General features: G+C 42.3%; 1 protein-coding gene across 6 annotated transcripts in view; it reads right to left on the reverse strand.

Moving 5' to 3' along the window:
- Positions 1-13,465, reverse strand: part of LOC109871568 (disks large-associated protein 1) — a 120,208-nt gene that overhangs the window by 32,389 nt on the left and 74,354 nt on the right. For 4 of the 6 annotated variants that reach the window (XR_004205811.1, XM_031807070.1, XM_031807069.1 and 1 more), the window contains exon 3: positions 6,109-7,244. Coding sequence is in view for 5 of the 6 variants with exons in the window: in XM_031807070.1 (XP_031662930.1) it covers positions 6,109-7,188 (1,080 nt within the window). In the remaining variant the exon portion in view is untranslated. The remainder of the gene's footprint in view (positions 1-6,108; positions 7,245-13,465) is intronic. The other 2 variants (XM_020462464.2, XM_031807073.1) reach the window with 1 other exon arrangement.

Genomic DNA, 13,465 nt, shown 5'->3' on the forward strand with positions numbered 1-13,465 from the left:
TGTTCACTGATATATCGTGAATATCTAATTATTATTATCATCATCACTGCATTGTTGGGAAAGAGCTCTCACGGTAAGAATTTCAATGTACTGTTTTACATCTGTTGTATCCTGTGCATGTGGCAAATAAACTTTGAAACTAGAAACTGCTGACCAATGGTCTGCTTTCAGACACTTTTGTACTTGGTATGGGGACAAGAAAACAATGCCTGATTATACCTTTAATTTTTGCAATGGCAATTTAGCCTCTAGCACGGTGTTATTGTATGTGAGTGATCGAATACAGTCGAAGTCAGAAGTTGACAAACAGTTAGGTTGGTGTCATAAAAAGTAGTTGTTAACAACAATTGTTAACAGACAGATTATTTCACTTCTAATTCACTGTATCACAATTCCTGTGGGTCAGAAGTTTATATACACTAAGTTGACTGACTTAAAACAGCTTGGAAGATTCCAGAAAATTATGTCATGGCTTTAAATAGGCATAATTTTATAATTGACATAATTCTAGTCAATTGGAGGTGTACCTGTGGATATATTTTGTAGTTCAATGGCTCAGACACAAGAGGCATGTGGCAGGGTCTACAGTCAATCACGGACTACAAGAAGAAATCCAGCCCAGTCACGGACCAGGATGTCTTGCTCCCAGGCAGAATAAATAACTTTTTTGCCCGCTTTGAGGACAATACAGTGCCACTGACACGGCCTGCAACGAAAACATGCGGACTCTCCTTCACTGCAGCCGAGGTGAGTAAGACATTTAAACGTGTTAACCCTCGCAAGGCTGCAGGCCCAGACGGCATCCCCAGCCGCGCCCTCAGAGCATGCGCAGACCAGGTGTGTTTACGGACATATTCAATCAATCCCTATACCAGTCTGCTGTTCCCACATGCTTCAAGAGGGCCACCATTGTTCCTGTTCCCAAGAAAGCTAAGGTAACTGAGCTAAACGACTACCGCCCCGTAGCACTCACTTCTGTCATCATGAAGTGCTTTGAGAGACTAGTCAAGGACCATATCACCTCCACCCTACCTGACACCCTAGACCCACTCCAATTTGCTTACCGCCCAAATAGGTCCACAGACGATGCAATCTCAACCACACTGCACACTGCCCTAACCCATCTGGACAAGAGGAATACCTATGTGAGAATGCTGTTCATCGACTACAGCTCGGCATTCAACACCATAGTACCCTCCAAGCTCGTCATCAAGCTCGAGACCCTGGGTCTCGACCCCGCCCTGTGCCTACAGGGCGGGGAGGAGGTGAGGGCCCTCGGAGTGTGGTGTCAGGAAAATAACCTCACACTCAACGTCAACAAAACTAAGGAGATGATTGTGGACTTCAGGAAACAGCAGAGGGAACACCCCCCTATCCACATCGATGGAACAGTAGTGGAGAGGGTAGCAAGTTTTAAGTTCCTCGGCATACACATCACAGACAAACTGAATTGGTCCACTCACACAGACAGCATTGTGAAGAAGGCGCAGCAGCGCCTCTTCAACCTCAGGAGGCTGAAGAAATTCGGCTTGTCACCAAAAGCACTCACAAACTTCTACAGATGCACAATCGAGAGCATCCTGGCGGGCTGTATCACCGCCTGGTACGGCAACTGCTCCGCCCACAACCGTAAGGCTCTCCAGAGGGTAGTGAGGTCTGCACAACGCATCACCGGGGGCAAACTATCTGCCCTCCAGGACACCTACACCACCTGATGTTACAGGAAGGCCATAAAGATCATCAAGGACATCAACCACCCGAGCCACTGCCTGTTCACCCCGCTATCATCCAGAAGGCGAGGTCAGTACAGGTGCATCAAAGCTGGGACTGAGAGACTGAAAAAACAGCTTCTATCTCAAGGCCATCAGACTGTTAAACAGCCACCACTAACATTGAGTGGCTGCTGCCAACACACTGACACTGACACTGACTCAACTCCAGCCACTTTAATAATGGGAATTGATGGGAAATGATGTAAATATATCACTAGCCACTTTAAACAATGCTACCTTATATAATGTTACTTACCCTACATTATTCATCTCATATGCATACGTATATACTGTACTCTATATCATCGACTGCATCCTTATGTAATAGATGTATTACTAGCCACTTAACTATGCCACTTTGTTTACATACTCATCTCATATGTATATACTGTACTCGATACCATCTACTGTATCTTGCCTATGCTGCTCTGTACCATCACTCATTCATATATCCTTATGTACATATTCTTTATCACCTTACACTGTGTATAAGACAGTAGTTTTGGAATTGTTAGTTAGATTACTTGTTGGTTATTACTGCATTGTCGGAACTAGAAGCACAAGCATTTCGCTACACTCGCATTAACATCTGCTAACCATGTGTATGTGACAAATAAAATTTGATTTGATTTGTATTTCAAGGCCTACCGTCAAACTCAGTGCCTCTTTGCTTGACATCATAGGGAAATCAAAAGAAATCAGCCATGACCTCAGAAAAGAAATTATAGACCTCCACAAGTCTGGTTCGCCCTTGGAAGTAATTTCCAAATGCCTTAAGGTACCACATACATCTGTACAAACAATAGTACGCAAGTATAAACACATTGGGACACTGCAGCCACTATACCGCTCAGGAAGGAGACGCGTTCTGTCTCCTAGAGATGAACGTACTTTGGTACAAAAAGTGCAAATCAATCCCAGAACAACAGCAAAGGACCTTGTGAAGATGCTGGAGGAAACAGGTACAAAAGTATCTATATCAACAGTAAAACAAGTCTTGTATCGACATAACCTGAAAGGCTGCTCAGCAAGGAAGAAGACACTGCTCCAAAACCGCAATCAAAAAGCCAGACTACAGTTTGCAACTGTACGTGGGGACAAACATCGTACTTTTTGGAGAAATGTCCTCTGGTCTGATGAAACAAAAATACAACTGTTTGGCCATAATGACCATCGTATGTTTGGAGGAAAAAAGGGGATGCTTGCAAGCCGAAAGAACACCATCCCAACCGTGAAGCAAGGGGGTGGCAGCATCATGTTGTGGGGGTGCTTTGCTGTAGGAGGGATGGCATCATGAGGATGGAAAATTATGTGGATATATTGAAGCAATATCTGAAGACATCAGTCAGGAAGTTAAAGCTTGGTTGCAAATGCGTCTTCCAAATGGACAATGACCCCAAGCATACTTCCAAAGTTGTAGCAAAATGGCTTAAGGACAACAAAGTCAAGGTATTGGAGTGACCATCACAAAGCCCTGACCTCAATCCTATAGAAAATCTGTGGGCAGAACTGAAAAAGCGTGTGCGAGTAAGGAGGCCTACAAACCTGACTCAGTTACACCAGCTCTGTCAGGAGGAATGGGCCAAAATTCACCCAATTTATTGTGGAAAGCTTGTGGAAGGCTACCCAAAATGTTTGACCCAAGTTAAACAATTTAAAGGCAATGTACCAACCACTAATTGAGTGTATGTAAACTTCTGACCCACTGGGAATGTGATGAAAGAAATAAAAGCTGAAATAAATCACTCTTTACTATTATTCAGACATTTCAAATTCTTAAAAGAAAGTGGTGATCCTAACTGACCTAAGAGAGGGAATGTTTACTAGGATAAAATGTCAGGAATTGTGTAAAACTGAGTTTAAATGTATTTGGCTAAGGTGTATGTAAACTTCCGACTTCAACTGTACATTCCATCTTTGCCTTGTTCAAATGTTTATAGGATTATAGTGCAGTCTCAGGATACAAATTAAAACAATGACAAAAGTGAGGTAATGCTGAATAATATGGATCATGCTACTATTAGAAATCTTTTTTTGACCTCTGAAATAGTCACAGGAGGGTTTTAAGTACCTTGGTAACATGTAAGGAAAGAATGTTATACTTTTGTGAAAGATAATCATAGGACTATACTAGATATAACCAAGATAGATATCAATAGAAGGATGCACTGCTTCTTTCATAAATAGGAAGAGTCAATAGATTTTTTTTTTATATCCTCCCCAAATTATTATACCTATTTGAAGCTACCTGCAAATTTATTACAACATGTAAATAAAGTAATATCTTATTTTCAATGGCAGAAAAAACCTGCCCCTGTAAGCATTCAAACTCTTCAAGCTCCTTATCCCAAAGGAACACTTACACTTCCTAATTTTGAACTCTATTATCAAGCCACTCATTTCTGTCCTATACGGTGTCTATCAATAGAACAGCAATACATTACATCTGTAACTTTGAAAGGGATCCACTTTGTGGGACACCAAAATAATAGCATTTACAAAGAATCCCATCATCAAAAATACTTTTAACTCATAGCAGAGAGCTCATAAACTGCTTGTATTCAATAACATACTTTAAAGATCTATTCCGTTAATGAACAATCCACTTATTCGAAAGGCAATTGCTAATAGAACAATACATTTATGGAACTCTAAAGGAATTTCTATTGTTGGGTACTTATATAAGGAGAATACATTCATATCATTTAAACAACTCAAAGACGAGCATGAGCTTCCTCAAACTAGTTTACAAAAAAAACCTTTAGATATGGCACTGGGTAAAAGAAATGACAAAATACAATTTCCCTAATACTCCAGAGGAATCACTGCTCAAAAATCGTATCCATAGTACTAGGGCAACTCGAGGTCTGATCTCAAGGAGGTATAACATACTCAATAATAATCTACCTACATATAATAACCTAAGATAGGTTGCATTTATGACTCAGTTGACTGGGATGACTTGATTGAAACCTCTCAAAGCTTCTTGATGGCAACCAAACATAGACAGATGCAATTCAATATATTGCACAGGACATATTGTACTGCATATAGACTGAATTGACTTGATAAGATAACTGACAAATATCCTAGATGTGAGATAAGTACTAGATATATTTGCCTATGTTATGGAGTTGTCCCTACCTATAGAATTTGTGGGAAAATATCAGTAAAATTACATCAGAGATATTAGAGACAGAACTTCAAAATTACACCAGGATGCGGGTGTTAGGGAATATAACCTTGTTAAATACAGTATCAGATAGCACAAACAAATATGTATTTCTTCATGCTGCTACAGCAGGTAAAAAGTACATCTTAACTAAATGGAAATCAGAACATGCTCCATCAACACGACAATGGTTGAAGGAGGTGATGTCATATTGTACCCCAGAGAAAATATCATGCTCTATCAGGAAAAGCTACTCTCAATTCAGGAAAATCTGGGGTCCTTTAATAGATTTTCTTTCTAACATTCAAAACGTTTCTGATTGAGTGGAAGTTATCTGCTGATTGATGTCTCCACCAATTTTTTTGATTACTACAAATGCCTTGCCTACTTGTTTAGGCTATATTTTATAATGTACATTTTCTTCTTATGGTGTTTTATTTTATTTGAGTTATTTAGTCCTGTGGTTTGTCAGTTTTGTTTGCAAAGTAAAAAAGAAAATGTCCAATAGGGATCGTTATGTAAAAATGGAAGAGCCATATTGATTTTGTTTTGACTGATTTAGAATATAGAACAAGTGAGAAAGAGATGAGAAACTAGCATACTGCACAGAACCACATTTACATATAATTTAGCTACATGAACATCATAATAATTTATAATCCTTCGTTTGATACTTCTGTAAAAACTGTGTGGAAGTGGAGTGCTTAGATCTATTTAGAGATGTGCTATTTGTGCTTCTGATGGGCCAACTCTGTCTTGAATGTGGAATTTCAGATTTGATGGGTTTAGCAGCAATCTTAGTGAACAACATCAGGAGAATAGTACACAATCATTCTTGCGCACACACACACACACACACACACACACACACACACACACACACACACACACACACACACACACACACACACACACACAGAGAAATAATTAAGGAACCCCAAAACTGGGAAATCTATGAAATTAAGAGGTTTATAAACAGGAAATAATGCCAGTCACTGATGGGTTTAAATGAAAAAAGCCTACTAAAGGAAGTAAGGCCACTACTGGTTTGCACTTACTTCTCTCTTCAAATCAAAAGAAAGTAGAGGGGGGGTAGGTCCTCTCCAGTGGGGTAACTAGGTGGATAAGGGGGAGGTTTAGGGGTACATTTTAAGAATTGCATACCTGCAAGAACTGGCATGAGCGCTCCTGCTGACAAGCCTCAGATTTCACTAGTGCTTTATGATCTAAGTTAACTGAGGCCTTCTGGTAGACTTCGCGAGCCCTGCTCACCGTTAGACTGGACGACCACAAGCTCTTCTTCATGAGCTGGGCGTCCATGCTTATGGGGATATGGGAGGGGACACAGGTGTGTTTTACTACATCGTTATTGCTGCGCGACGTTTTCATGGCGTGTTCGCTGATGGTGTTGTAGGCCTCCATGAAGTACTGTGACTGGGACTTGTCAGGGTGGCGGCCCATGGTCATGACTCCGGTGGGGCTGTGGAACAGGCTGTGGCTGTGGCAGACGTCTCGGTCATCCAGGAGGTCGTCTGAGCTCCAGTAGCCCGAGGTGGAGCTCCTTTGCTTTGGCTCTGCCGACTTGCAGCGCTCCCTGCTCTTGCTGCGTTTGCGGTGCTTCTGCGTGGGGGGCGTCTCACTCTCGGGGCTATTCCTGCTGCCATTGATGCTTCCCTGCTTGGAGTGAGTTTGTGGACCCTCCAGGGAGTGGGACTTGGCGAAGAGTTTCTGGACGGAGTGGACCAGGTGGCGGATGCGTCCGGGGCTGTCGCTGCGTTGCTCCAGAGCCGTCCTCTTGTACTGCAGCGTGTGGTACCCATCCCGCGTGAACGACGGCTGCCTCTCAAACTGGTCCAGCAGGTTGACTGGCAGGCGGACGTTGACGCCCTTGTTGGGGACCATGTTACCCACACCAACACCCACACCATAGGGCACCACAGGACACTCATCCTTCCCCATCCGATCCTTCAACTCGTAGTGTGAGCTACTGTAGTGTCGTCTGGGGAAGGTCCCATAGGGCACCACACTACTGTCTGAGGGGAAGGCAGTGTGGTTCCTCTGCTGGATGTGGCTCTGGACCTGGCCATAGTAGGGGTGGTCAGAGGGGTGAGACATGGGCATGTCCATTTGATTGATCAGGTAGGGATTGCGATCAGGGTGGTGGCCATGGCCTAGGGCATCATAGGAAGCAGGGTCATAGGTGACCACATGGTGGTGACTGCGGCTGCTTGATAGACCCTTCATGGTGTCTGTTCAGTCCACAGCCTGGGAACTGCTGCAGATGATGTTCCTGATAGGAGCTGTGAAGACAGGAGGGGAGAAACCACAACAAACTGTTAGAACAACTGGAAATCCAGACGGTAGACATTGTATGTTCCTTTTGTTTGTGCGCTTAGTGCTCTCAAAACAATCCACTCAGTAATAATTATTTTTCAAATCTACTCAAATAATTGTGAAGGTTAGGATTGCGTGGGGAGAGCTGAGATCCTAAAATCAGTATTTTCAACGCACACAATGTTTTCTCAGTGAAGTATTCGTTTCTGAGAGGTTATTCAAACACTCACAACACCAGAGGAGTATTGGGTTCCTAGCATAGAGAATGACAGACAAAGAGGACATGTCAAGGAGTAAAAAGCTTCACTTCAAGAATACTGTCACAGTTCAGCTTCGATTTCATAATTCTGCGACACTAGCTAGTTTTCCTGGGCCCATGGCTTAGACTGGCTAACTGGTACTTTGATGTGCTTGTCATTAGTGAATCTTCATGAATATCAAATGTTGGAACAGCGGGAGCGGCATCCTATCCCCTGGTGATGTCTCATGGTAGATCATTACTCTACTCGAACCATATGGAGAAAGACCTTTTTTATTTTAGGGGTGGATCGAAATTTACAGAATTGGTACCTGGAGGAAAATGGGGGAGGGCTTTTTCAATTGCAGTCAAGGGGAGGCTTTAGTCTTTTTTGATCTTGTCCAGGGGAGGGTCATGTCATTTGTAATTGATAAAATTGATATAATTCTGTGTTTTAGAATCAGTTGCTTATTAGGCTATACAGTGTGGGAAAAAAGTATTTGATCCCCTGCTGATTTTGTACGTTTGCCCACTGACAAAGGAATGATCAGTCTATAATTTTAATGGTAGGTTTATTTGAACAGTGAGAGAGAATAACAACAACAAAAATCCAGAAAAACGCATGTCAAAAATGTTATAAATTGATTTGCATTTTAATGAGGGAAATAAGTATTTGACCTCCTCTCAATCAGAAAGATTTCTGGCTCCCAGGTGTCTTTTATAGAGGTAACGAGCTGAGATTAGGAGCACACTCTTAAAGGGAGTGCTCCAAATCTCAGTTTGTTACCTGTATAAAAGACACCTGTCCACAGAAGCAATCAATCAATCAGATTCCAAACTCTCCACAATGGCCAAGACCAAAGAGCTCTCCAAGGATGTCAGGGACAAGATTGTAGACCTACACAAGGCTGGAATGGGCTACAAGACCATCGCCAAGCAGCCTGGTGAGAATGTGACAACAGTTGGTGCAATTATTCGCAAATGGAAGAAACACAAAAGAAATGTCAATCTCCCTCAGCCTGGGACTCCATGCAAGACCTCACCTCGTGGAGTTGCAATGATCATGAGAATGGTGAGGAATCAGCCCAGAATTACACAGGATGATCTTGTCAATGTTCTCAAGGCAGCTGGGACCATAGTCACCAAGAAAACAATTGGGAACACACTACACCGTGAAGGACTGAAATCCTGCAGAGCCCGCGAGGTCCCCCTGCTCAAGAAAGCACATATACATGCCTGTCTGAAGTTTGCCAATGAACATCTGAATGATTCAGAGGACAACTGGGTGAAAGTGTTGTGGTCAGATGAGACCAAAATGGAGCTCTTTGGCATCAACTCAACTCGCCGTGTTTGGAGGAGGAGGAATGCTGCCAATGACCCCAAGAACACCATCCCCACCGTCAAAAATGGAGGTGAAAACATTATGCTTTGGGGGTGTTTTTCTGCTAAGGGGACAGGACAACTTCACCGCATCAAAGGGATGATGGACGGGACCATGTACCGTCAAATCTTGGGAGAGAACCTCCTCTCAGCCAGGGCATTGAAAATGGGTCGTGGATAGGTATTCCAGCATGACAATGACCCAAGGCAACAAAGGAGTGGCTCAAGAAGAAGCATATTAAGGTCCTGGAGTGGCCTAGCCAGTTTCCAGACCTTAATCCCATAGAAAATCTGTGGAGGGAGCTGAAGGTTCGAGTTGCCAAACGTCAGCCTCGAAACCTTAATGACTTGGAGAAGATCTGCGAAGAGGAGTGGGACAAAATCCCCCCTGAGATTTGTGCAAACCTGGTGGCCAACTACAAGAAAGGTCTGACCTCTGTGATTGCCAACAAGGGTTTTGCCACCAAGTACTTAGTCATGTTTTGCAGAGGGGTCAAATACTTATTTCCCTCATTAAAATGCAAATCAGTTTATAGCATGTCTGACATGCGTTTTTCTGGATTTTTTTGTTGTTATTCTGTCTCTCACTGTTCAAATAAACCTACCATTAATATTATAGACTGATCATTTCTTTGTCAGTGGGCAAACGTACAAAATCAGCAGGGGATCAAATACTTTTTCCCTCACTGTATATCAATGTGTGCCTGATGCCCCTCTTGATCTCTAATTCTCCACTCGGCACACAATATCAAGTGTGCCTATAGGCTATGTAATTTGGTCTCAATCAAATGATCCATAGCCTATAGGCTATAAGCTACGAAGTGCATGCTGGGAGAAGCACAGAGCAAAGTTACATTTCTAAGATAGCTGCTGGGATGGTGTAAATAAAACGAGGCTACATTACACACAGCAATGAATATTACAACCCTGAGCCCCGACCTGCTCTGCCCTTGAGGATAAAAACCTTTTTTGTGTGCTGCCTAACCAGTGCTGTGCTGTGTAGGCCTACATTGGCAGTTCAGTAGAAGAGTCAAAGACTTCCTCCCCACAACATTTCTTTCTATTAGGTCTATCTTGCGGGCAGACTAGCCTATAGCCTATGTTATTTTCAGTTTTAGAAAGAGAGTGTGACGATGAGGAGGCGGACCGGAGATAAACGTTGATACTATAGCTTGCTACTACTCTAATTACATTTTCATAAAAACAACTTGTTTCTTGCCCATGATGTATTTATCAGAGTTATTGACCTCACAATAAGCCAGATTTGAGTAACTGACAATTTGGTGCTGAAAGTTGAAGCAGCCACCTCGGCAGAATCAATCAGATATGGACTGCTCATGGTGCTCAAAGTAGGCAAATTCCAGTAGACATAATTGATTTAAACAGTCTTAATTTAAATTAGACTTTACTAACAACAAGATGACTTTGTTTTGGAGCCTATTTCTTTTTATAAAAAAAAATAAGAGGTAGGCCTACCTTTTTGACAGACGAAATTAGGCTATTAGCTGCAATATCCATAGATTTGTCTGCCAATTCCTCCACCCACCATGCACTCTTTAAATAACAACGATTCACTGACACGGAAGTAGGCTAAGTCAAAACCCGGACTCGAATTGAGGGGGTATGAGGGGGTATTTTATTCAAAATTGCAAAAAGTGATCTATAAGAGCGCTTTGATCCACGATACTTTATGCTACAAACAAGTTGTAAATACCTGGGAAAGACGTGACTCCGATGCATATGGTGAAATCATTGTTTTGTTTCTTTGACATTCAGAGGCTGAGCTACAACCTTCTATAGCCGAGGAGAATAATTGACTTTGCTTGGGAATGAGCCTAATTCTCTCACTATCAATTGATTAAGCAATTCAATTTCTGTACAATGGAATATTTTTTAACCCAGATAGTTTAGGGAAACACTTGTGACCTTCTCTTGTTGGGTTATGCCACAGAAGAAGTGGAGCCAGCAGTTAAAGCATTTTTCTGTGTCGGTAGGCCTACTGTCTTTTTTTCCACCAGGTAGACCAGTTGAGATCTAGTTCTCATTTACAACTGCTACCTGGCCAAGATAAAGCAAGGCAGTGCGACACAAACAACAGAGTTACACATAAACAAACATACAGTCAATAACACAATAGAAAAGAAAAATTGAAAAATCTATGTAGAAGAGTATGGAGGTAGGCAATAAATAGGCCACAGAGGCAAAATAATTACAATTTAGCAGTAATACTGGAGTGATAGATGTGCAAATGATGATGTGCAAGTAGAGATGCTGGGGTGCAAAAGAACAAGAGGGTAAATAATAATATGGGGATGAGGTAGTTGGGCGTATATGCTATTTAAAGATTGGCTGTATACAGGTACAGTGATCGGTAAGCTGCTCTGACAGCTGATGCCTAAAAGTTAGAGAGGGAGATATAAGACTCCAGCTTCAGATAATTTTTTTATTAATTCCAGTCATTGGCAGCAGAGAACTGGAAGGAAAGGCGGCCAAAGTGTTGGCTTTGGGGATGACCAGTGCAATATACCTGCTGGAGCGCGTGCTATGGGTAGGTGATGCTATGGTGACCAGCGAGCTGAGATAAGGCAGGGCTTTACCTAGTAAAGACTTATAGATGACCTGGAGCCAGTGGGTTTGGCGACGGATATGTAGTGAAGGCCTGCCAACGAGAGCACAGGTCGCAGTGGTGGGTAGTATATGGGGCTTTGGTGACAAAACAGATTACATCCAGTTTGCTGAATAGAGTGTCTGTGGTGAAAAGGTAGGCAAAACTTTTAAAGTACCATGCTCAGATTCTTAATGACGTCTCAGATTGGTTTATTTTCAAACAGAGACAGTTTTGTTGCAAACCAGACACAAACTGATTTGGCATTAGAGAAATATGATAAGATGAAACACATAGGCATATCTCTGTCCATTCTTATACTTTGTAATTTGAGTAATTTGTGTGGTTTAAAAAATATTCTGCTTATATGTAAAATTATGTAGAATTGTATGAAATGTTTATAAAAGGCTATTGTTTCTCGGACCTGCAAATACGATGACAGATTCATGCACTTACTATAAACTAGATCTTTCCACCCCTACTCTTGTCCACGGTTGTCAGTGAACCCACAACCGTCTGGCCCACAGCCCTCTGCGCTATAGAAATCCTGTGTTGCCATGTGATGCTTACAGGACAATGATAAAATCATTTATAAGGTTAAAAGATAAATGATTAAATAATTCTACCCGGAAACTTAACCATTAGGGATTAGAGGTTATGTAGCATGGATAAGGAGTAATTAAAAACATTAAACATAAGTCCGACTAGGTTAGACTGGGAGAGAGAGGAATGTGTGTGTTCCCAAGAAAACACCTAGAACAATTAAACTGTGGTTGAACCGACCCGGCTATAACTCTGAGAACGTACGATAGGACAGGGAGTACCCAAATCAAATAACATTTATTTATATAGCCCTTCGTACATCAGCTGATATCTCAAAGTGCTGTACAGAAACCCAGCCTAAAACCCCAAACAGCAAGCAATGCAGGTGTTGAAGCACGTTAGCTAGGAAAAACTCCCTAGAAAGGCCAAAACCTAGGAAGAAACCTAGAGAGGAACCAGGCTATGAGGGATGGCCAGTCCTCTTCTGGCTGTGCCGGGTGGAGATTATAACAGAACATGGCCAAGATGTTCAAATGTTCATAAATGACCAGCATGGTCAAATAATAGGTCTGGGACAGGTAGCACGTCCGGTGAACAGGTCAGGATTCCATAGCCGCAGGCAGAACAGTTTAAACTGGAGCAGCAGCACGGCCAGGTGGACTGGGGACAGCAAGGAGTCATCATGCCAGGTAGTCCTGAGGCATGGTCCTAGGGCTCAGGTCCTCCGAGAGAGAGAAAGAAAGAGAGAGAGAAAGAGAGAAAGAGAGAGCATACTTAAATTCACACAGGACACCGGATAAGATGGGAGAAGTACTCCAGATATAACAAACTGACCCTAGCCCCCTGACACAAACTACTGCAGCATAAATACTGGAGGCTGAGACAGGAGGGGTCAGGAGACACTGTGGCCCCATCTGATGATACCCCCAGACACGGCCAAACCCCTCCAGGTTTCCCTTATCTGGGGGGGGGTGGAACTGTCAGCTGGGTAGTGATAAAATATGGTGAGAATTCTGGAGAAGAAGATAGCTCTCCTAATGTTAGTGTGCATGTGTGTGCATAAGAAAGAAGAATGTTATAAAAGGAATGTATTTGTATATGAACGGCAGAGCTCTCGTGAATAAACCTTGATTTGATTATTGTGAGCTGGGAATTCTGTCGGTTTCATTTAAACCAGAACTTTACACACTCTGGTTTGCAGACCGATTAGAATAATTGAAATGTATAAACATTGATAATAGAATTCCACATCAGACAATAACAGTTTTTAATATGGCATATCTAAGCCTCTGGTCTGTCCATGAAGTGAGGGTAAATGATAGGCATGTTCACTGCTATCCACTTTGTTTTAATTATTATTTTGGGTATAGGGGAGTGTCACTTTTATTTTTAAGCCTCCTAGAGTGTTTAGGTCAAATATA

Source organism: Oncorhynchus kisutch, linkage group LG27 (genome assembly GCF_002021735.2).
Source record: "Oncorhynchus kisutch isolate 150728-3 linkage group LG27, Okis_V2, whole genome shotgun sequence".
Classification (NCBI taxonomy): Eukaryota; Metazoa; Chordata; class Actinopteri; order Salmoniformes; family Salmonidae; genus Oncorhynchus; species Oncorhynchus kisutch.